This window comes from Natator depressus, chromosome 2 (genome assembly GCF_965152275.1).
Source record: "Natator depressus isolate rNatDep1 chromosome 2, rNatDep2.hap1, whole genome shotgun sequence".
Lineage (NCBI taxonomy): Eukaryota > Metazoa > Chordata > Testudines > Cheloniidae > Natator > Natator depressus.
Window position 1 is genome coordinate 170,822,621 of NC_134235.1, and position 26,312 is coordinate 170,848,932.

At 42.5% G+C, this 26,312-nt stretch overlaps 1 protein-coding gene across 2 annotated transcripts in view; it reads right to left on the minus strand.

The window, feature by feature from the left end:
* VOPP1 (VOPP1 WW domain binding protein) overlaps window positions 1–26,312 on the minus strand; it is a 103,892-nt gene that overhangs the window by 23,253 nt on the left and 54,327 nt on the right. For both annotated transcript variants that reach the window (XM_074945285.1, XM_074945284.1), the window contains one exon: window positions 7,262–7,320. In XM_074945285.1, the coding sequence (XP_074801386.1) occupies window positions 7,262–7,320 (59 nt within the window). The remainder of the gene's footprint in view (window positions 1–7,261; window positions 7,321–26,312) is intronic.

Below are 26,312 nucleotides of genomic sequence, written 5' to 3' on the forward strand. Positions count from 1 at the left end.
ATTGATTACAATAAGGGGCAAATTAATGGCTTGTATCAAGCAAACCATGGTCCCAACCCTGCACTTGGTTGGGCTAGACAACTCCTGCACCTGGGCAGAGGCCCACTGAGTTCATTGACTGCACATGGGAGCAGAGGTCAGCACAAGCAGATCTGATTGTAGGATCAAGGCCAGTCTTTGTAGTACTTCTTCATAACCTGTGTAGGATTAGATAATGTTTCATATGCTATCTTCAGTGTTTTACTGTGTAATTCTGGGGAAATTTAGCAAGCCGCTGGTAAAAAGAAAATTGAAAGAAAGCAGTAATTTTTACCTCACTGGGATTCTGGAAAGGCACAGAAATATGCACTACTGGATCCCACTGCGGGATAGAAGGATAGAGGATAGATTTGATGTCCCACTACTCTTTGCTTCTTTCCTCCCTCCCATCCAAACATGTCCCCAACCATGGGCCTGATCCAATGGCTACTGACATCAGTGGCAGTCCCTTCATTTACTTCAACAAGTGTAGGATCACACCCTATGCCACTTCCTCCGCAAAAAGGTTGCGCTGCTCTACAGAACATACTATCAACCCTGGAGAAGACATGAGATGCTCAGAAAGGATCTGCTGAATTCAGTCACTGGGATTAGATCATTTTACTAGGTGCTCTGATATGATGGCAGTGATTGTAAGAGGAAAAAGATATGATATGCCTGACCTACCTACAACATACTCTTGCTTGTAATGAAAGACAGACCTGGGATCATCACCATCATACTGTTCTAAGTAGGTAAAAAGCAAACACCCTTCTGCCTACCCTCCACCCCCACTTCACTTGTCAGCAACAGGAGAAAAAACAGTACAGATAAAAGCACCATTTGACACAGAACATTTGACATGTGAGTCAGTCTTTTGTGATCTATAATATTAACTGGCATATTACAAAAATGTTCTGTGTCCAGATCTCACTTTCTGTTCAGATAAGAGAAATGTTCAGAATAACTCATCTCTCTGTCTATGCTGTAGGTATGTCTGGGTTAAGGCTGGGCTAAGGTTCCTTGTACAGTCTCCCCTCCCCCCCACCATCCCCACTTTTCTGTGCATTCCTATGGACACCGTCACAATCTAGCTCTTAAACAGAGTCAGGGATACCTATGCATATCTCCAAAGGGGCAGAATTGGAATCCAAAGGTCAATGCATTTTTGATTACCAGTGAGCCACATAAGACCCTTACTCAAGTGAGAGCAAAATAATAGATTGGCCTTCCTGGCATATGACTCAGGAAGATAAGCAGCAGCGAGGCTAATGGTTTGAATGGAGGGCTAAAATGCTGAGTGCTTTTTTATTTTTTAGGTCAGCAGTAGGACAGCCATCCTCTTCATGGTGCACAAAGAAGCCCTGAAAATTGTTTTTTGTTTTTCAAGTTTTTATTGGAGTTTTTAAAAGAAAAAAAGAGTTATTGCTTTGGGGTTTCTTTAACTGGGAATTTCTTTTCAGGGTGCCGGTAAGAAGTATTTTTGTTTCTTGCTTATTACACAATAAAAATATATCTGCTTTTCCCTGATTTGGCTGAACAACTTGTTGGAGGTCTCAGAGATGTTTGGCTGTGATTCTTCTCATCTCTGAATTGAAATCTTTAACAACACTTTCGCTCCCACACCCCCAAAATGTTTCTCAGGCATCTGAGATAGATTAAAAGCATTTAATCTGAATAAAAATCACTTTCTCTCTCAATTAATCAGGTTTTCATCCTTCCATGTCATCATTCTGCCCAGTCTCCAGCCACCAATAACTTTGAAACAATAGACAAAAGATGAATTTCTAATGTAAAAAACCAGCAGCAAATTCAACAATTTTAACAAAGAGGCCATATCTAGACATCATAAAGCAACAAATAGGGAACAAACCCAATTTTTTTCTTTTGCAGGTCATTGTTAACTTGGCTCCTTTGCGTCTCCCGTTATGGCAAATAATGTCCGCTTAACGACCAGCTGCTCTGACTCAATCTATTGAAAGCTCTCCACAAGCCAAATCCTTGTTTTCCTTTTCAATAGCCATAATCAAAACATAATCCAGATTCCCCTACAGCAGTTGAAGCTTGCTGTATTGTTAGCTACACTTTACCATTAACTGTTCTGCAAGCTGTAACAATATGAAGGCCTTTCTCACTAAGGAAGGAAACCTCTTTATGATCCCAGCTGGCAATGGCAAAGGACACCTGTACGGACAGGGCAATCTGAGCATCTTCCTTTCTGTAGTGTAATCTACAAATCTTCCTGCACACAATGGATATATACTACAAGTCTTTTATGTATCTTGCCAAACAACTACTGACTCTTGTATGAGATCTCTTCCCGTGCCATTTTTTCCAACAGAAATGTCCTTCAAATGTGCAGTACTCTTAGGGTGCAGCACATTTCACTTTTGGGCCACCAATTCCAATCCCACACCCCTTATTAGGAACTGAAAGTTGTTCCTGTCCCATAAGTGTTTGCTGGCTCATCTGAAATAAAATGATGACTTCATTCCAGTTCCTAAGGCTACATCTACACTACAGCACTTGTGGTGGAGACTCTCTATGCTGACAGGAGAGAGCTTTCCCATCAGCTTAATAACTCCTGCCTCTGGGAGAGGTGGTAGTTATGTCGGCGGGAAAAGCCAGTCCTGTTAGATCATTTGGAATAAAATGCCACTAAATTCATTATATACCTGAGCTTGCCTATCAAGTTCTCTTCTTAAGGACTGCTGCATTGGGGGCGAGGGAGTAAAATGGAGCCCAGCTGTAGCCAATCCCCATTCCCCAACAGTCCTGTGACCTAAAACTGTGTAGAGGAGACCCCCTTCAGGGGGCACTAGGACTTATATGGTGCCTCCACTCCTCTAGTCAAGTGGAGGAAAAACTGCAGCAAGGAGCCAGCCACGGATCCCAGCCAGGAGGAACAGTTACAGAAGCAGCCAAAGCAGTGACCTTCAGATCCCAATGCTATCACATAATTTTCTGCAGTTTTGACTATATGCTCTCTGCCCTGTGCTGATTGGCTGTTTGCTCCAACTCTCCGTTTCTTCATCTCAGCTTCACTCCATACCTGCTCTGTCCCCATCACCCACTTCCTTTCAACCTGCCCCGTCCCCATCACCCACTTCCCTTCAACCTTCCCTCTCCTTTCACCTTTCCCTCTCCGTTTAGTTAGGTAATCCCCCCTCCCCCACAACCTCCTGCTTGAATCATGCCCCCCACCCTCCTGCCCCAAAAAACTGTTGAACTAAGATGATGCTTGCCGCCATCATATTGTTTGTTCTGCTGCTGTGTTTTATCCCTTGGCCTTACGCTGTCTCTATCTTGTCTATTCAGATTATAAATTCTTCAGAGCAGGGACTGTCTACTACTCTGTGTTTGTACAGTGCTTTGCACAGTGAGGGTCCCACTCTTGGCTGGCCCTTGGGCACTACCACGATCAACATGATCCATCATCATCTGGTTAAATGGCACGGTGTCCACCAGGCTCCCACCACAGGGACATGTGAAGAATCCCAACAATTGAGTAGGTCTATTAATAATTAAAAAAAAAAAACAACCACCACCACCTACAAATGGAACAGTCTCTCTTACAATTCTCAGCATAATGTATGAGCTGTCTCCATTTCAGCGTTGGGGGTGGTGAGTTGTTTACAAGTCCAATTAATGTCACTGATGGATTAGAAAATAAATGCATTTTCTCCCCACAGAATAATCAATTTTAGCACACAAAGGTGGTGGTATGCTGGTTGCCTCAAGAAAAATCATTAGGAAGCATCCTTGTACTTGGGAGATCTATCAGTTTCGTTATTGCAAATAGTCAGTCTCTTGTTTGGTCTGTGTATGTAACCGAGGCTTTCACCAGTTCACATTGAATTTACCTGGAGTATAAGCAGACTGAGCCAACACCAAACATGAGAGCAAACAGAACCTCATGTTAACAAGGAAAACGGCAGTCTGCTATGATTGTGCGTGAGCAGAAACATAAGTGGAACCCTGGTGTGATGGTGAATAATGTGCTCCTGAATGTTAAGGTACAGTGGAATTTTTATAACATCTCAGATTCTTTCCTGTATTGCTGCAAAAAAATTACATGTAGGTGGAACTAAACTCCTGTTGTTATAAGGATGGAAAGAAAATTAAATTATTTAAATTAACCCATCTATTCTGGCCAACAGCTTATGAGTAATTCTGAACATTTTGTCACCTAAAAAGACAGTCAGATCCCAACAAACATCATATACCAGTTAGTATTTTAGATCACGGATGATTAACATGCATGTAAAATATTGTGTGTCACTTCAGAGAGCTTTGCTTCTTGCCTACCTTCCTGGCTGCTCTTGTCTGTAGTGTTTTTCTTCTGTTTCGGGCAGATGAAATGGGGGTGGAGAATAGAAGGGAGGCTTGTTCTTATGCAACATAATGACTGTTTTTATCCCAAGTCCCTCATAATAAGCAAGGATGAGTTTGCTTAGGGAACGTTTCACCTATCGCTTCTACCTATCCATCTATCCCACATTCATTACGATAGTATGCAAGTGCCCAACAAAGTTATAAAATCCAAATGATAGAATCCAGCTGATCATCTCCTTCCTTCCGCCAAATCTTTAGGAATGTTCCCCGCACCCACCCATCCTTCCCACCCACTTGGTGCTAAGTCAAAGAACTGAGTTTTGCAAGTATAGGCTGCAATTCAAGAAAGCGCTTAAGCTTGTGCCTACATCCCATTGACTTCAATGGTCCTTAACTATAAGCATTTGTTTAAGCTCCCTTTCTGTTCAGGTATGCCATAGTTTGCTGTCGCACTCTCATCTTCTTCTCCACTGCTGCTAGCAGCCTGTGTTCACCTACCTAAAGGCACAGACCGACAGGGGCAAAACAGGCAATCCAACCACCCGTGGGGTGGAAGCAGGTGGAACTAAGTTGATTCCTGCAGTACAGTGATTCTCAGCCACTGGTATGTCTACCAGTATTGAGTCTTTAGCCTGAAGCAATTGGCTCTCACCACTTGGGCCACATTCTAGAATGCAGTCCCTGATGCAGAAGAAATTATGCGTTTCTGCTGCCCTGACAGTCAAAACTGCAGCAAGCCCATGAAAGTGACTTCTGTGAAAGGTCTCCTTATGGGATCATGTATAACGGGGGCGGGAGGAGTTGATCCTTGGATCAAGTATGGAACCACCTGGTTGGTACACAGCTTGTACCTGTTGTACCTTCTCTGCTGTGCCTTCTGTCCCCACCTCCTCCGTCTCCAGCAAACACGCACACTCAGCAGTAGCCAGTCATGGCCTGACTGCATGGGTGTCCTTGTCCTGAACATATTTTGGACTGAGGATTCCTTCCCTAAGCCACATTGGGCATTGCTCAATTATTCAGGCCTTCAATGAGAAGATTCTGTTCTGGGCTTCTGATGTGCTTTTATTGCCCACTTCCCATTCAGCTGTGGAAGCTTTAATCTTCAAAATTTTAGACTTATGAAAAGGAAGGTTCTGAAGATGCAGCATGATTCTATGAGCAGGACCCTAGATTCTGTTCCCAGCTCTGCCACTGAGCTGCTGTGTGACTTTGGACAAGTCACTTCACTTCTTTCAGTTTCCCCATATGTAAAATGGGGATAATGATAGTGTAAAGTGTTTCAAGATCTCTGGATGAAAAGCGCTAGCTAAGAGCTAGGTGTCATCACCATCATCATCCAGGGTTGGGACCGTCTCTTACTATGTTTCTCTGCAGTGCCTAGTACAATGGGCCCTGGTCTCAGCTGGATCTGTACTCAATACTGTAACACAAATAATAACAATAATAATCTGGGTACTTACATCTTTGCTCCCCATGTTACTATATACACACCATATCCAGGATGCAAGTACCCATTCATCTCTCTGATAATTTCACCTGGTACATGAATAGCAAAAACCCTATACAAAGTGTGACAAAGTTCCTCCTCTACCTTGGTGGGTCTTGCGCTTATTGGCGGATTTGCTCGCCTCGGAGCTTCACGGCAGCCCTCAGTTTGGCCGTTTTCGTGAACCCACAGTCCAGGTCAACTCCTCCTGTGTCTGACCAGGAGTTGGGAGGATTTGGGGGGAACCCGGGCCCACCCTCTACTCCGGGTTCCAGCCCAAGGCCCTGTGGAATGGAGCTGTCTAGAGTGCCTCCTGGAACAGCTGTGCGACAGCTACAACTCCCTGGGCTACTTCCCCATGGCCTCCTCCCAACACCTTCTTTATTCTCACCATAGGACCTTCCTCCTGGTGTCTGATAATGCTCACACTCCTCAGTCCTCCAACGGTACGCGTTCTCACTCTCAGCTCCTAGTGCCTCTTGTTCCCAGCTCCTCACACATGCACCACAAACTGAAGTGAGCTCCTTTTTAAACCCAGGTGCCCTGATTAGCCTGCCTTAATTGATTCTAGCAGCTTCTTTATTGGCTGCAGGTGTTCTAATCAGCCTGTCTGTCTTGTTTCCAGAAGGTTCCTGATTGTTCTGGAACCTTCCCTGTTACCTTACCAAGGGAAAAGGGACCTACTTAACGTGGGGCTAATATATCTGCCTTCTATTACTCTCCTGTAGCCATCTGGCCTGACCCTGTCACAAAAGACATGAAACATTCAATCCTAAAAACAAACCTCTCCTAAAACAAACTGGCTGGTAATGCAGGTGGCCAGCTTCACAGGCACTTTCCAATCTAGAAAACAGTGAACTTCTCAGGACTAGTTTACGACTGAACTTGATGTAAACTTGGATGCCATCCACCAATAACGCAGCTACACTCTGGGTAACAAATAACCTCAGTTCCCTTGACTAAACAAACAGTAATACCACAGAGACAAAATTTATTTTCAAAGCCTGCTTGGTATCCTGCCCAGCTACTTGCTCCTTGTTCAAAACAAAAAAGATATGATCATTGCCTCATAAAGCACTGGCCACCTTTTCTTGTAACATTCTGATGACAGACTTGTTTATAAACTCCTTTATTCTTCTCTCAGCTTAAAGGTGGCCTGAAAAGTGGGGAAAATGTACTTGTGCTTTATTATTTTATTTTTTGCTTCTGTCTGCTATAAAAAAAGATGTGGAAGTTTAGATTTGTTTTGTTTTAATCATTTCCCCCTGCCCCCACTTTCTTTTTTACTTGAGAACCTTCTTCTCTGTTCTGGAAGACTCTAGGATTACTGGAGAACTAGTGAAACGATGCTATCACAAGAATCAAGAGAGTGAAATCTGAGCAACTGAACACATATAGAAGAAAATGATGACTACTTACATATAATATGTAGGATACAACCCTTCAAAGTACCAGCAATGCTTTTTGGCCTCTGTACACTGGAAAGAAAGAAAAACCATAATCATCTTGGTGTTATTGTTTATGTAGGGCAATCATAATTTATTATAAATACAGGCATCAAATAAATATGATGTAGTCAGACAAGAAAAAGGTCTCTGATCCCAAAGATTTCACAATCTTAATAAATACTACTATTGTGAACTCAGACATCTTGAACTGTAATATACACCTTTAGGCCCTGAACTCTGCATGGAGATGTCCATGGAGGTCAGTGGAGCTCCAGACAGAGACGGGGATCTGTCTGTCTGATCTTATCTCCGTGCAGGGTTTTAGGGCTTTACAAAAACCCCAAAGATAAAGGGAAGTTAAGAGCCAGTCAGCATCACAGGTCATTTATGAAACAATTCTAAAGCATCCTCAATTGAAATTGACTACCTCATTCATATGACCATACATTTAATTAGACATTAGTTTATAGAAGTGAAGTGATAATCTTTATGTAATCTCTATGCAGATGGAATAGAGCTAGGAAAGGAGTAAAGTCAACAAACAGGGTTGGGATATTTTCTTATTTCTCTACAACAAAAATAAAATCTGTAAATGTTTCAAGGTGCATGGTAAAGTATCTAGGAAAGGAGACTGCTCTCTGCAATCTAGCAACATTATTCTCTTTCACGTGCACTTAGTATATCCCTCTTAGAGGAATTTTTGCCCAAGAAGACCATTTACTATAGATTAAACAATTAAGACTGGAAGAAAAGACCCTTGTCTCACATGATCACTGATAAGGTGGTAGGGCTCATGCCAGCCACCTATTAACAGAGACAGGCTTTGGGCCCTGTAAGGAGGACCACAGCTTTCAACTTAAGAACAAATTAAGCCTCTTTCCTTCTGAAACTGACCCCATTTTCCTCCTCAGACTGATGCGAAGACTGAAAACAACATGCAGCTGCACTCCATTCCTGCAGCCGGAGAACTAAAGATCCACCTGCCCACACACACATACACTTTGTGTAAAATGAGTCAGTTAAGTTTGGGGTGCATTCAAAAAATCCTCTAACCCACCCTTCCCAGGTCAGACTCCACTGACCCTCTTCTCATCCCTGAGAGAGGGGAAGGGCCATCTATTTCCTATGGCTCTCTTGACTTTCTCCCTTCCTAGTTTCCCATCTTCTCCACCTCACCCTTCCTCCCTGATCCCAGCCATCCTGTAGTATCATCCACCTTGCTCATTGTGGAAACCCCCCAGCCCTAGCAGAGCATTCGATAGCTCAGTGTTGCAATGACATTTATAACCCTTAAGCGTTATTATTTAAAAAATCATCTTCATTCACATTCAAAGCAAATAAAAATAATTTTAAATCATTCTCCTTTCTTCCTATCATTTCAATAATGACATAACCGTATCAATTATCCAGTGATTACAACACATTATTTAAATAAAAGAAACCTCATAATTAATTGTCCAAATCAAATAGCCAAAATAAATTATTTTGTATTTGAATTTTTCTTCCTGCCTGTTGCCCAGGAGCTTCCTCCACTGCCAGCAGCGTGGGGAAAGTGCTGCAGCTGGTACCAGGCATAGGAGCAGCTCTGGGACAACAGGAGGCAGCAGGCCCGAACGCAGGCCCAGCAGCAACGTTTTCCCCAATTCCCCCTACCCCTGCCTCTTACTACCCCAGCCTTCCCTGTGCTAAGGCCAATGCATAGAGGCAGGCAGGGCTCAGTGGCCGAGCAGATGTGGTGTCCTTAGCCCCGAGGCTCCCACACAGCTCTGCCCTCCTGCCCAGCCTTGAAAAAAATTGCAAAAAGGAACTGCTTATATCATCGCCCGAGCTCTCCCTGCAGGCTCCAAAACCCTGTGACTCGTGATCAGTTTGTGAGCACGAGCTACACTGCAGCCCCGTCATGCCTTCCTGCAGCCCAGCCTAACCCTCACACACCTGGCTCAGTAGCAGGGAAGGCAGCAGGTCTTCAATTTCAGTTTCTCCTTTTCTGGCCACTTGAGGCAGTGCTGGATCAGGGCCAGGGATGGGAAGCTGGCAGGGGCAGCAATAAAAGGTGAGGGGGGCCTCAGTTTGGCCTCAGATGCCCATGCCTCTTCCCCCTGCAGCCACCTGCTCCAGGCTTCACAAGCACAAACCCCCAGCCTCATCCCTGATGCCCTGCTCCCATCAGCCCCCTCGCCCCCTGGAGCACACCAAGCCCCTGCCACTTAGAAGGCCCCTGCCACCCAGCACCCTTTACTCCCAGGAACTCTGTGAAACCATTATCATTTCCAGGAGCCCCAACACCCATGTGCCCTTCAGCGCTAAAAATCCCAACAGCCTTCCACCCAGCTACCTCCAGCTTTCTACCCCATACAATTATGGCCTCCGATACCCTTGAACACCCACACACCTACCCAACTCCAGCCACAGCTGTCAAATTCTGTTCAGCTCCATGCCCTGCCCGATCCTCACCACTGCTCAGGACAGGGCCTGTTGACCGTGAGCTTATGTTTATGGTTATATGCAACTATGCAAATTATTTCGTTAAACAAATAAAATTGTCATAGAATCATAGAACATCAGGATTAGATTTGAGTTGGTCATGTGAATCATAGAATATCAGGGTTGGAAGGGACCTCAGGAGGTCATCTAGTCCAACCCCCTGCTCAAAGCAGGACCAATCCCCAACTAAATCATCCCAGCCAGGGCTTTGTCAAGCCTGACCTTAAAAACCTCTAAGGAAGGAGATTCCACCACCTCCTCCCTAGGTAAAACCATTCCAGTGCTTCACCACCCTCCTAGTCAAAACGTTTTTCCTAATATCCAACCTAAACCTCCCCCACTGCAACTTGAGACCATTACTCCTTGTTCTGTCATCAGCTACCGCTGAGAACAGTCTAGATGCATCCTCTTTGGAACCCCCTTTCAGGTGGTTGAAAGCAGCTATCAAATCCCCCCTCATTCTTCTCTTCTGCAGACTAAACAATCCCAGTTCCCTCAGCCTCTCCTTTTAAGTCATGTGCTCCAGACTCTAATCATGTCACATAGATGGCACAAAACTTGCCAGCTAGGTAGCCATGTGGTTCAAGGGAGCTGGAGAAGTAGGTTATTCCCTGCTGGACATGAAGCTTCTCTGAAATTTAAAGGTGTGGGTGGGGGGACAACTTGACAACTACTCCCTTTTAACCATTCAATGTCTCCCTGCTGCATGTCATGACTACCGCTTGGCTGCACTGCAACAGGGGAAAAGGGGAAGAACAATGGTGTATGGAATGCCCACACAAGCTCTTTTGGGCAGGAACTGTCTCTTTGTCCTGGGTCTGTACAGCACCTGGCACAATGGAATCCTTGTCCCTGATTAGGGCTCTTAGGCACTATGGTATTACAAACAACAAATAAACCAGTAATAAAACAGCCCTCAGCAACTGGTAGATAACAGCACCCCTCTCCTCAGGATGAATTCAGTCAAGGAAAGTCATTGTGATTGTATTATTAATTATTATTAAATATGGATATTACCACAGTACCAAGAAATACCAAAAACAAGACTGGTACTCCATTGTGCTAGGCACTGACAAAGTCCTTGTCCCAAAGAACTTGTGTTTCGTTTAGGTCTTGAAAAAGCTACTCGCACACTTGCCAATGGCGAGACAAACAATGAGACCTGTGATTTAAAACCAGTCTTGCTTATGACCCTGCTGGTGTTTTAACTTTTATGACACAAGATTTCTCTCCATTTTGGCTGTAAAATAGTTTATTCTATGTCCTTTATCAATTTGACCACACTATCATGAAATGTAAATAAATATAGAAGTGTGTTCATTTTTTTAAATGAATGATGCAGGCTTAATTGGTGAGTATAGGTCAATTCCAAAGAATTAATGACCTGTATATTAGCCAGATTGCATGAACCATTTCTCAACACTGTGGTATTTAGAGAAACTGAAAAATCATAGATGAGGAGACATCATATATCTGCTTCTCTGACACATTGCTACTGACTGGTTTCTTTAACAGGGGGTAATGACATGAACTGCAAGCTCTGCTTTCCTAAAATCACTGAACTCATTTAGGTTTCCTCTAAGAAAGGAAACGTGCTTTCTACCACAGACCGAAGCAGTTTTCTTCATATGACTCCGCGATTAAGAACAATAGGGAAAAAAAGAAGTTGCTAAAATACTAACTCTTTTTAATGCCACCCGAGAGCAGGCAGTCTGCTTGTTAAATGTCGGAAGCTATTCTGTGGATCATTACTTACAACGTGCAAGATTTACAGAAATACTACAGCAGGATCCTCCTCCACACCACACATCATTATCTTCAGATTCACCAGTGAATTCAAAGATACCAGGTCAGTCTGAACAATGCTCCATTGGGCACAAAGGATAATACAACACGTTCACTCATAGTGTGTTTACTGGGCCTGGAGGGAAAAACAAGAAGGCTACTAAGAAGTTCTCCAGAGGTATTAAAACACTTTCAAATAAAGATGCAATTAATTTTTTTTTTGAGGGAACCGGTGAACAAAGAAATCTTTTGTCGGTGGAAGCAAGAGATTGTTTTTTTATTTGAAGGTACATTTAGTTTGTGAAATCTGTTCCAGTCCAGATCCTCATCCTCGACTGATTGCTAAATGAGTGGACCTACACTGATTGTTATCAACAGAGGATCTGGCTCCTTCTTTTTAGCCAGACAAAGTGCAGGGAGTAGCAGTATAATTTTTCTCTACACACAAGATCATGAGGACTTAGCAGGGTGAATACTGAGCACAAGTGGGAATTCAGCCACGTGACCTGCCACATTAACAATTGCAGAAACGGTTCCTAGCATTTTGTAGCGACTGCATCAGTCAGTGCCCACCACCTCCCGTTCAGCTGGGCACACGCGAAACTGCAATAGAATCTCGGCTGTTCCAAAGCCCATTCTCATGGCCGCCGCAGGCTCTGCTGAAGATTAAAGCTTCCACAGCTGAATGGGAAGTGGGCAATAAAAGCACATTAGAAGCCCAGAACAGAATCTTCTCATTGAAGGCCTGAATAACTGAGCAATGCCCAGCGTGGCTTAGGGAAGGAATCCTCAGTCCAACATATGTTCAGGACAAGGACCCCATGCAGTCAGGCCATGACTGGCTACTGCTGAGTGTGCGTGTTTGCTGGAGGTGGAGGAGGTGGGGACAGAAGGCACAGCAGAGAAGGCGTGCTGCTTTTCCACATGCTGTGTACCAACCAGGTGGTTCCATACTTGAGCCAAGGATCAACTCCTCCTGCCCCCGTTACACATGATCCCATAAGGAGACCTTTTACAGAAGTCACTTTCATGGGTTTGCTGCACTTTTGTGTGTTAGGGCAGCAGAAATTTCTTCTACATCTGGTACCTGCACTCTAGAATGTGGCCCAAGTGGGGACAGCCAATCGCTACAGGCTAAAGAACCAATACTGACAGACATGCCAGTGGCTGGGAATCACTGTACTGCAGGAATCTGAGCTTTAAATCAGATCAGTGACCAGAACCCCCTTCACTCAGAACCCTAAACAAGAGCCGAAACCATTCCGAAGCACAAGCTGTTTCTTAAAAATGGATTGTTGGAATCAGTGGGAATTCTGCATGCAGGCAGCTGGAAGGATCAGGTATGTAGACTAGAAAATACTGCTCTTCCACAGGCCAGGAGAGAAGCTGAATCCCACCTGCCAGATTAATGGATTTCCCGATATCAGGGCTGCACTGTTCAGTGTCAGTATGGGGGGAAACCACCTGCTAGGAAGTGTGGTTTCATTTAGCTTTGTTTGAATTGGCAAAATTCATCCTTATTTCCTAGCTAGTGGCTCTAACATATGAGGGCAAAGGTGACCAAACTTCAAGCTTCCCAGCTACTGAGCTCATCAAACAAGTGATTGGTGACTGCAGCAGGTGTTTTGGTCATGTATCACAATGGTACGGGTGGCAGAGGGGCATTCATGTGCATTGCTGGCACATGAATGCCCCTCTGCCATGTACATTGGTCAAACTGGACAGTCTCTACGTAAAAGAATAAATGGACACAAATCAGATGTCAAGAATTATAACATTCATAAACCAGTCGGAGAACACTTCAGTCTCTCTGGTCACGCAATCACAGACATGAAGGTCGCTATCTTACAACAAAAAAACTTCAAATCCAGACTCCAGCGAGAAACTGCTGAATTGGAATTCATTTGCAAATTGGATACTATTAATTTAGGCTTAAATAGAGACTGGGAATGGCTAAGTCATTATGCAAGGTAGCCTATTTCCCCTTGTTTTTTCCTACCGCCCCCCCCCAGACGTTCTGGTTAAACTTGGATTTATGCTGGAAATGGCCCACCTTGATTGTCATGCACATTGTGGGAAGAGTGGTCAGTTTGGATGAGCTATTGCCAGCAGGAGAGTGAGTTTGTGTGTGGGGGGGGTGGTGAGAAAACCTGGATTTATGCTGGAAATGGCCCACCTTGATTGTCATGCACATTGTGGGGAGAGTGGTCAGTTTGGATGAGCTATTGCCAGCAGGAGAGTGAGTTTGTGTGTGGGGGGGGGGTGAGAAAACCTGGATTTATGCTGGAAATGGCCCACCTTGATTGTCATGCACATTGTAGGGAGAGTGGTCACTTTGGATGGGCTATTACCAGCAGGAGAGTGAGTTTGTGTGTGTATGGGGGTGGGGGGGGAGGGTGAGAAAACCTGGATTTGTGCTGGAAATGGCCCACCTTGATTATCATGCACATTGTAGGGAGAGTGGTCACTTTGGATAAGCTATTACCAGCAGGAGAGTGAGTTTGTGTGTGTGGTTTTTGGAGGGGGGTGAGAGAACCTGGATTTGTGCTGGAAATGGCCCACCTTGATTTTCATGCACGTTGTGAAGAGAGTGGTCACTTTGGATGGGCTATTACCAGCAGGAGAGTGAGTTTGTGTGTGGGGGGGGTGGAGGGTGAGAAAACCTAGATTTGTGCTGGAAATGGCCCAACTTGATGATCACTTTAGATAAGCTATTACCAGCAGGAGAGTGGGGTGGGAGGAGGTATTGTTTCATGGTCTCTGTGTATATAATGTCTTCTGCAGTTTCCACAGTATGCATCCGATGAAGTGAGCTGTAGCTCACGAAAGCTCATGCTCAAATAAATTGGTTAGTCTCTAAGGTGCCACAAGTACTCCTTTTCTTTTTGCGAATACAGACTAACACGGCTGTTACTCTGAAACCTGATTAGTCTCGTCCTCTCATTCTAGTAGGAATAATAGCTCTATGAAGAGACACTGTCCCTTAGATACAGCTGAATCCGCCAAGCCCCAACATTAGCCAATCACATGACTCAGGTCTTTTTACACTTTATATTACAGACCTGTCTGTTTCTTGCCATTCTCTTTGGATCTTCTCTCAGACAGATGGGGATATTATTCACACAAGATTCACAACCGAAGCAGATTCCCTACCTTAACATCATTAATCCATGTTTGGCAACAATACAATTTTACCACAAGCAGCTAGTACTTAGTAATTCCTTTGGTGCTCACAGTAGTGACATTAATCATCATATTTGTATTTGGAATTAATGTGAATTAGCATTAGATAGCATCAGAAAGCATTACATTACATTTAAATCTATTAGCTTTTCCTATGTAAAGGATACAACAGTCTTTAAATGCAATTTCATTTAAAGAGGATGCATCACTGATTTCTTTGCCATTATGCACTAATTGTGAATACATTTCAATCCTAGAGCAATATAATTTTAATTGAATATAATCGCTTCTTCATTGTTTCAGAAAAAGATATCCACATTTTCCAAAATGTATGAATAAGCAAGAGTACAATTGTCTCACACAGGGATCACCAAACCTAACGAACAGACACTGATAGTAGGAGTACTGGAGAGGTAGTAGGAGTACTGGAGAGGCTCAGATTGATGTAAACCAAAGCAGCAGTAAAAAAGCAAACATGTCTGCCACAGGGAAGACTATCCACTATTAGCCCGCAAGCGGATAGAAGACTTGAGAGAGATCAGTGACTGCCTCTGCTATTTCTCAGAGGGATGAGCAGCACCCCATCGTGCCAGGCTGTTGCCTTCATATCTGTCAAAAGTAGAACCTGACACATGCTGCAATGTGATCTTAGTCAATTTTCAGTTTCAACCTACTTAAATGCAGTGCCTTTCTTTCAAGTGAAACAAAGACCCTCCAGATAGAAGTGAATTGCGGTCTCAGAACCCTGGACAGTGGCACAAGGACACAAAAAGCCTTTTCAGCCAATAGGTTGGTATTATGAATGGGTTGACAGAGAAATGCATTAAGGTGTGTGTATGTTCAACAGTGAATGGGAAAGGCCATTTATTTGTTACCTATTCTTGAATTTTAAATCAATAGTCCTAGAGATAGTGACTGAATTTCTATATTTATAGAAACCCAGCACCTCAGAGACAACAAACAGGTATTATCTGAATTTGGCCAAGCTTCAGAAGTATGAACATTCTTTAAGTATCAACAGAACCATTGGTTAAAACATAAAGCAGAAAAATAAAACATGGATAATATTTGTGAGTTAGAATTTGACAAAGAAAACTGTCTATGTCCATTCTAATGTTGGTGAAACTGGCTTAGTATTGCACATGTTTCATCCAGGCAGGAAAGTTATATTTACAAACAACTTTTTGAAAGGTCTCAAAGCATTTTATAAACCACATATTTATAGTAATTGCTTCATTCTGTTCTCAAAGGCAGCCACCTCTGGGAGAGAACATGAAAGCGGTTTACCAGGGCATAGCAATACCACAAACCATTTTAGGACAGGAACAGAATAATAATGTTTGATCTGTTTGAAACCAGAACGATTATACTGTATCTCATTGAAGCTACAGGGGAAATTTTAGGTATGTGAATATAATCAGCCTATTTAGAATCTAGTCAGGACATGAGGACATTGAACCAACTAGTTGTGAAAGTGCCATAGGATCCTTAGTGAGTAGAAATGGCCCGGACCTTGGTTTTCATCTTATTCATCAAATATAATTTGCTATGGTCCACCTAACTTGGCAGCACTTTGCGTGGATATCAGTGCATCTCTTTTTTCTGACCTTCTTGATAGGACTGACCATACATACAAAGACCTTATAACCTTGCGAGCTGAAAAAGGCACTTGAAAAATCCATTTTATGAGGTAAATCCTGACCATGGTTTCTCAATGCACAAACCATATCAAATGGTGTTTATACACAGGCTTCCATGGCCAAAGTGTGGAAGATTAAACAAGATATTAATGGGTTTCAAGGACAACAAAATAATTGCACCATCCTCTTGCCTGATGTTTTACTTTGTTGTGTAGTAAAGCTGAACAAGATCCACACAGATGGTCTAATGACAACACAACACTGTGCACATTGGAGGATCCAATTTAGGTCCCAGTCTGGTTGGCTAGCAGGGGCCCAACTGCTGGAGAAGAAGGGAGCACATCATGTTACTCCAAGTCTGCAGGTTTGGCTGATCGCGGCTCCCACTGCCCGCGGTTCACCGCTCCCCCCTTGGCCTGGGACAGCGAACCGCGGCCACTGGGAGCCGCGATCAGCCAAACTTGCGGAAGCGGCAAGTAAACAAACCAGCCCTGCCTGCCAGAGGGCTTACCCTGACGAGCCGTGTGCCAAAGGTTCCCGATCCCTAGGCTAAAGGAAGGAGAATTTCTTTGATGGTCCCATGAACTAAGAGGCTTTGTTCTGTTCATGTTATGTGCTCTTTCTCTCTCATTTGCTCAGGAGAGAGGACGCTGACATGATTGTGCGCTGCTACATAATCACAGCTCTTCTCTGTCCTCTTCCTACCAACATTATTTATCATTCCTGACACTTCATCTGATGATGTACTCTTTCCCCATGTCTTTCTTCATGAATAATCATCAAAAGTCAAAAGATTTCTTTTACCCCAGTGAGGCTTTTTTTCCTATTGTTTCTGAAATATTTATTCCAAAATTTCAGTTATAGGATCAAAACTCCATGGGCTTCATAATCTCACAGTACAAAATAAAGATTGTATCATCAATCACATACATCCAGTACAAAGAATAGAGCATGCAAACTATTTTAAGTAAATTAATATTGATAGAATAGACAGACAACCTAATATGGTTCATTAAGAGGTATGTGTGCCAGGCCCACTTCTGAACTTGCAAGGGGTTTATTTTTGAATCCCATTATGCATGGTTATGAGTGTCTGTTCACTGTAAATCAGATTACGTGGGCCCCATGTGTATTAAGCAAGTGAACATATGAACACTGAAGAGAGGTCAAATAGATTTCATGGAAGCCATTTTGATGTGTGAAAGTCAGTTCATGGAGAGTTTAGATACTTTAGCACTATGAGCCTGATATTTATTCTATTTATTCTGCCTATATAAGGTATCCAAGGGTGGAGCTTTTATAATGGTCAGATTTTACCAGCCTTACACTGAATAGTAAACCCAGCTGCATTCTGACTATCATCTGTCCCCTGCAGGGAGAATGGCATTAACTGTCATTAGTATTGTGCCCTCCACGTTACCACAATGTGCCTATTTAAAATTAAATTTGACAATCTAAGTAAGGCCTAAATTTATTATAACTTAGTTAAATCATTTACATTAAATGTAAAAAAAGAATATTAAGCTGTACATGCTTTCTGCCATGTTTAAAAGGAAGTCAAACCACTGAACTGGTGGAAGTCACTGGCTAAGCATCTGGAACCAGAGTTGGCTAAAGTGCTAACCAGCTTTTGACAGCAGGTGCAGAGCAACTATTTCTACATTTCAGTTTATTCAATTAGTTCAGTTAAACGACTAATTCATTCAAAGTTAAGAAACCTACTGGGAATGGAAAAAGCAGGGAAGCTTGTCTTCCTCTTCCAGTCTATGAATAAAAATGAGGTGAGAGGATAAGACTGGTTAGTTCTAAAATCTTGAAGGGCATAGCGACCAGAAACAATCACTTCATTTCACTAAACTACAGATAATACTTCATTTGTTTAATAAAAACAGTTCATTTTAAATGTAAAATATATTTTGATCAACTTTTTCTTATTTATCCAGCACATTTATGCATAGGGTTTAAAGCCAGAAGGGACTACTGGATCATCTAGTCTGATTTAAGGTAGCTTTATTTAATAAAAAATGCTGGTTTTTTGTGCATTTTTAACTGAATTTGAATGTCCATCCAAACAGAACTTGATACAAATTGCCAGTAATAATTTAATCATCAAGTAAATAAGGAATACATCACTCACCATTTTAACATAATAAAAAGATAAAAATGAAGATTCTGAATAAATGTAAGTTAAGCTATATAATTGCTTAAATAAATACACATACATATAGCATATGTTTCTGGTTAGCAAAAAGAAGCACCAAATTTGGGGTAAAGACTAAATTTAGTTGCAAATCAACATGTTTAATGGTCGCCAACCAATCAGAATCAAATTTTTTTTAGGAAACTAAAGAGTACAAATGCAAAACACTATTACAATCAACAATTTAAATAAAAGTTTCCTGCCTGCTGATTTAATTCATCATTAACATCAGTGATTTAAATTGATTTGATTTAAATTAATTCACCCTACTCAGTCTACTGTATTCATCAAGCAATTAAAAAGAAGCAAATAGTTTGATCTGATGTGATTTGTATTTGGTTAACATGTCAGTTCAAGTTCTCAGGTTAAGCGACTATGGCATTTGGGCATTTACCTGCCATGGGACCAGGTGTGCCAACATAAGGTTGAACAAAAATATTTGTTCAAAATGAGAACCTGATCCTACCCATATTTGGATAATCAGCAGCAGCACCATAGCAAAAATAGTGGAAGCACGACCTGAAGGCCCTGCCTAGGAGTGAGTTTTCCTTCTTGGGGGGGGGGGGGGGGGGGAATACCCTTGGCATATTTCCAATAAAAGGAATACAGGCAATTCAAAAGCAAAAATCAGTTCTGACAGGTAGCAATGCCTAGTAATGGTGAGACATTTTTCCCAAGAAGGAAATAGGGTCCTATGCAAGATCACAACTTTAACGATCTTTCTTTCAACACTTTGAATGCCACGTCTTCAATGTCTCAAACATCTGGTGTTATACACACCAACTGTGATGTAATCCACAAATATAAATACCCACTAACCAGTGTTGCCAACTCTTGCCATAATTCACAAGTCTAGCAAATTGGTGTTTTTCTTAAAGCCCTCGCAACTAGAGTCAAATGATTACACAAGAATCTTAACATTCCTTTTCATGGGTTCTCAACACTTTTGGAAATCGTCTCATAGCATAATCTGAAGAGTAAACATCTACCACAGGTTCCAAACCAATGTAGAAATGCTGGAGTCATAGCCACTGCGAACAGATCCATCTGATTTAAAGTACCAGTCATGGTATGGCACTCATGCCTTTACCTGACCTGCTTTTTGCTCCTCTAAACTCAGTCCATTCATCTTGCAGGTACGAAACATGGCATTCTAAATGGAGATAACCATTTACACATCTCCCATGTTGTTCAGTTTATGTAATGCCACAAATCCAAATGCCAACTAATCAGTTCATTAGAAAATTAAGCCCCTTCCCTACTCCCTACCCTCACAATAAATGGATCTTATGGGCATACTGGAAGCAGTCCCGTTGAGGGTTAGGGCTCCGCAGCCAACCTACGAATTACAAAGCGTGTTTACCAAGGAATGCCACTGGAAGCTTAGGACACAGATTTCCAAGCTGTGATCTGTAAACCGCAAGTTGTCTACAAAGCCCTTGTTTGAGGTCTGTAGAGATATGGTTGGTCACATGGTGTTAGATCTCCTTCTTGTTTCCATTTCTGAGAAACAGAATGCAAGGGATTGGGAGATGAAGTGGTGAGGAAAAATGAATGGGATGGTGTGATTAACTTTTTTCAGAAAGAGCAAAGACTTTTCAATGAACACAGCTAAGAGCTCTCCACTGGATTATCTTTCCAGGGCAAGCAATTGCTGTAGTTCCCAGAGGGATGTTAGACAATTGTGAAGGGAAGGGGAAGTGTGCATGAGACACTCTCTCCATTAAGATGTGGTCCACCCTTGAGAAAGATTGAGAGCTCTGCCTTGAGGTATTGCTAGGGATGGATAAAAGCATGAAATAAAGCCAGCAATGTTTAATTTATAAACCTATAATTGCTAGACAATTATTTATTTGGAATGAAAGTATCAAGGATTTCATCAGTGCATTGTCCACATTAACAGATGGAAATACCAGCGATAGCTTAGAAACAAACACAAACAGAAAAAATACCTGACATAGTTGCCTGGCTCTAATTAGGATGACAGCTGGGTAGAATTTATGGACCCTGGATACAATTCAACCCTGGGATAAGCAGGGGGCAACTCCATAGGAATAATTTAGGTCATATGTGTTCACAATGGACTGGAAACATGTCACCTCAGGATGTGATGCAGACAGAAAATTTCTAGACACCATTAATGACTGCTTCTTGGAGCAGCTAGTCCTGAAATCCACAAGGAGAGAGGCAATTCCTGATTTAGTCTTAAGTGTGCACAAGATCTGGCCTAAGAGGTGAATATAGCTGAACTGCTTGGTAATAGCAACCATAATGTAATTAAATTTATCCTTGTAGGGGGGAAAATACCAGAGAAACCCACCACAGTAGCATTTAACTTCAAAAAGGGGAACTACAGAAAAAGAGGCTAGTTAAAAGGAAATTAAAAGGAATAGTCTCAAGAGTGAAATGCCTGCAAGCGGCATGAAAACTTTTTGAATACATCATAACAGAGTCTCGAACTACATGAACACCCCCCAAAAAATGACAGCATGGCTAAAGAATAGAGTAAAAGAGATGGTTAGAGACAAAAAGACAGCCTTTAAAAATGGGAAGTCAAATCCTATTGAAGAAAATAGAAAGGAGCATAAACTCTGGCAAGTCAAGTGTAAAAGCATAATCAGGCAGGCCAAAAAAGAATTTGAAGAACAACTAGAAAAAGACACAAAAAATAACAGCAATTTTTTAAAGTACATCAGAAGCAGGAAGCCTGCCAAATAATCAGTGGGGCCACTGGAGGATCAAGATGCTAAAGGAGCGCTCAAGGAAGACAAGGCTGTTGCGGAGAAGTGAAATGAATTCTTTGCATCAGTCTTCACTGCAGGGAATGTGAGGAAGATTCCCACACTTGTGCCATTCTTTTTAGGTGACAAATCTGAGGAATTGTCCCAGATTGAAATGTCAGTAGAGAAAGTTTTAGAATAAATTGAGCAATTAAACTGTAATAAGTCACCAGGACCAGATGGTATTCACCCAAGAGTTCTGAAGGAACTCACATATGAAACTGCAGATCTACTAAATGTGGTAGGTAACCTACTAGTTAAATCAGCATCTGTAGATGACTGGCAGATAGCTAATGTGACACCCATTTTTTAAAAAGGGTCCAGAGGTGATCTGGCAATTACAGGCCAGTAAGCCTAACTTCAGTACCAGGCAAACTGGTTGCAACCGAAGTAAAGAACAGTATTATCACACACATATATGTTGGGGAAGAGTCCAATATGACTTTTGTAAAGGGAAATCATGTCTCACCAATCTATTAGAATTCTTTGAGGTGGGGTCAACAAACAGGTGGACAAGAGTGATATAGTGTACTTGGATTTTCAGAAAGCCTTTGATAAGGTCCCTGACCAAAACCTCTTGAGCAAAGCAAGTTGTCATGGGATAAGATGGATGTCCTCTCATGGATCAGTAACTGGTTAAAAGATAGAAAACAAAGGGTAGGAATAAATGGTCAGTTTTCACAGTGGAGATAGGTAAATAGCAGGGTCCCTGAATGATCTTTACTGGGACCAGTGCCGATCAACTAATTCATAAATGATCTGGGAAAAGGAGTAAACAGTGAGGTGGCAGAGTTTGCAGACTATACAAAATTCCTCAAAATGGTTAAGTCCAAAGCTGACTGAGAAGAGTTTCAAAAAGATCTCACAAAACTGGGTGATAAAATGGCAGATGAAAATCAGTGTTAACAGGTGCAAAGAAATGCACATTTGATAACATAATCCCAACTATGCATACAAAATTATGAGGTCTCAATTAGTTCCAAGAGATCTTGGCACCACTGTGGATAGTTCTCTCAAAACATCTGTTCAATGTGTAGTGGCAATCAAAAAAGGTAACAGAATATTAGGAACCATGAGGAAAGGGACAGGTAAAAAGACAGAAAATACGATATTGCCACTATATAAATCCATGGTACACCCACATCTTGAGTACTGAGCGCAGTTCTAGTTGCCCCATCTCAAAAAAAAGATGTATTAGAATTGGAAAAAATACAGAGAAGGCTACAAAAATTATTGGAGGTATGGAACAGCTTCCATATGAAGAGACATTAAAAAGACTGGGACTTTTCATCTTAGAAGAGACACAAACTAAGTGGGGTTATAACAGAGGTCTATAAGATCATGAATGGTGTGGAGAAAGTGAACAAGGAAGTGTTATTTACTCCTTCACGTAACACAAGGATTAGTGGTCACTAAAATAAATTAATAGGCAGCAGGTTAAAAATAAACACAAAAGTACTTCTTCACACAACACACAGTCAACCGGTTGAACTCACTGCCACGGGATGTTGTAAAAACCAAAAATATAACTGGGTTCTAAAAAAGAATTAGATAAGTTCATGGAGGATAGGTCCATCATCGGCTATTAGCCAAGATGGCCAGGGATGCTCCGGGTCTCACTAAACCTCTGACTGCCAAAAGCTGGGACTGGACGACACAAGATTTATTACTCGATAAATTGCCCTGTTCTGTGCATTCTCTCTTCTGACAGTGGCCAGTGCCAGATGCTTCAGAGAGGGCTACATCTGTCAGGGTAATCCGCAGGGACGTGCTGGATGCCGCTTCCCGCAGCTCCCATTGGCCGGGAACAGCAAGCTGTGGCCACTAGGAGCTGCAGTCGGCCGTGCAAATGTAAACAAACGGTCTGGCGGCCTGCCAGTGAATTACCCTGACGGGCCGCAGGTGCCCACCACTGGGCTAGATGGACCACTGGTCTGACCCAATTGTGAGGGATCCTGGGCCTTGAATCCGGGCCTATTGGTCCCTAGGCAGTGCTCAGGCCTCAACTGCCATCCAGCAGCTCACCTGAGTAACCAGGGAAGGGTCCAGCAAACGGTTAGCTCTCAGAGGGCCCTGCCCCCAAAACTCCCAATTGGTGGAAACACCCTGCTCCCCAATTGGCTGAGGAGTGCTATATAAACCAGGAACAACAGGAAGTTGTGTGAGCACCTAGAACATTGGTTTTCAACCTTTTTCATTTGAAGACCTCAAACATTTCGAATAAAGGTGCGGACCCTCTGGAAATTTTAGACATAGTCTGTGGAACCCCAGGGGTCCGCGAACCACAGGTCGAAAAATCACTGAACTAGAGGAATCTCTGGGTGGCTGCTACTACAGACCCCTCCTGCTACTGCCTACTCCCAGTTCCTGCCTCCACCTGCTCCTGGTTCCTGTCCCAGATCCTGCTTTCCTGCCCTACTCCAGGGCCTTATTCCTCTGCCTGACCTCTGACGCTGCCTCCGGGTCTGACCTTCAGCTTGGTACCCAACACTGTCTTTGTTTTTGACCTTTGGCTCCAACCACAAGGCATGACTCATGCTTGGAACACTAGGCCTGACCACCCATGGCCTGGTCATTGCACCACTATGGGCATTCTTATGTTCTTACAGTAGACATGAATTGTGCTTGCTGCCTCTCTCTTCAGGGCTCTGTTTGTTGACGCAGAGTACACTGCTCTCCAAAATATTAGTCTTCCGAATGGTTCGCTTCGGACTATAAGACTATATTATGGCAACACTGAACCAACAATATGATGCTTCAATCCCTGAAAGACAGCATCTTGCAGGTAGATAACATAGCAAACTGGAACTGCTGAATTTGTGGATGGTAATAGCACTTATGGGAAAGAAGAATGAGGCAGGATGAAATGGCAAAGGGGAAAATGGCAGAAGAGGAAGATGACAAAGGATATTATGGGACTAAGAAAAGTGGGGGGAAGATTTATAAATGGGTAGGGGACAACAGAAGAAAAGAGATTAGAGATAATAGTTTCCAAGTCTTTGGGACAGGGATTGTGTCTTTGTGTGTTGTTGTACTGTGAATGGGGCCCCAATCCTGAGTGTAATATAAATAATAAATGATTTTTAAAAAGAACATATAAAACAGCAAGAAAAAAAATTACCCAGTACATTTGGGGCAGATTCTGCTCTACCCCTGGTGTAAATCCATTAAAGTCAGTGGAGCTGCAGAGCTGTATAACTAGTGTAAATCAGATTAAAATCATGCTCCAAAATCTCCAACAGAACTTTGGGGATTTATTTAAGAACGTAGAACACACAAACCAATGGTCTTTAAATGTTCCCTCCAGGTCCCAGTCAGGTTTCTTCCCCGACAGAATTAAGACCATTAGCAAGAGAGAAGAGGCTAATCCCACCCCTTTGACCATGGATGGCTCTGGAGTGGACTTCACAAATTCCAAGCTTCAGTTGTGGCTCCTTCTCTTCAGTTCTCAAGTTAATTGCTCACACAACCAGGAAATCATTGTTTTCAGACACAGGGCCAAATTTTCTGGTAGTGTAAGTTGGCCCAGCTGCACTGAAGTCAATGGAGCTATGCCATTTTATAGCATCAGAGAACTCACCCCTCAGTTCACTGACTCCCTAAGTCACTTAACTTGCTATTTAAAAAAAAAAAAAGAAATATAAAATTACAGTGAACTCAATAGGGCTAGGCAAAGTAGTAAAATTAAGCATGTGCATAAATGCTGGCAGACTCAGCACTTAGATCTTGAAGTTTTAGGTTACTGAGTAAGAACAACTGATGCCTTGCTCTGTTCTTGTTCACCTTCCATAAAAGTAAAACAGATCTATACTAATGCATTCCAAGATTCATAAAATAATTTGTAATAATTCACACAAATTTCTTACAAAAGATCCACTCAAGATGTTGGGTGTTTTGGCTAAAGGCTGCAGGATTGGACCTGATCTCTCCCCTCTCCCCCCAAGCAACCAACCTAAAATAAATGAAATGAAAGTAATATTTCTCCCCAAATAAATTTCTTCCAATTAATTAAACACAGTACACCTGCATGCAGTACACACGTATGGCCTTACGTTGTTCCCATTGAACTCAATGGCAAAATTCCAACTGACTTCAAGTAGATGTTTTCATGGCTGCCTGGGAAAGATAACTGCAATGCAGCCTCATCAGCGAGGGTTCCCGCTTCTGTAACAGAACAGGTCAGCTTCCAGCCACCCATGTCTACATTTGCTGAGTTGTTTCATTAGGAAAGGACATCCTAGTCACTAACATCTATGCTGCAAAAACAAAAAAACACAGCAATAAGCTCAGAATCTGGGTCAACTGACTTGGCTCATGGGGCTAAAAACAGAAGTGTAGATGTTTCCATTCGAGCTGGAACTTAGGCTCCAAGACCCTCCCCTCTCACTGGGTTTCAGAATCAGGACTCCAGCCCAAGCAGGAACATTTATGCTAGTATTTTCAGCCTCAAGCCTGAGTCAGTTGACCCAGGCTCTGAGACTCACTGCCGTGGGGTGCTTTTTTTTTTTTTTTTTTTTTGTAATGTAGACATACTCGGATAAAGCTCCAGATTGGAAAAAAGTTTTGTTCTCCCTTTGCACCTTCCAACTGCTGCTTTTTGCTATCCCCCAGAACTAAGGACAACATCTTCATTCTTCATGAGGGGTGGTAATTCCTCTAATAAGTGCTTCCACTGAACTCCAGGAAATCCTAACCATCCCCATGTTCCAGTCCCTCAGCAACAACACCTCACATCAGCTATAGACAAGAAGCTCTGCCTCCAGAATACACAGGCCTATCATTAGGTGGGGTTACAGAATTGAATATGGAAAAAATTAATCATTTCAGCTAATGCAATAACTTAATACATACACTTCGGGCTGACCTTTAACTTTAAAATGTTGGCTCTGACTTGTCATTCTCGGTGAATGACTATCCTGCTTTCAGATGCTTCTAAGAGAAAATCCCTGT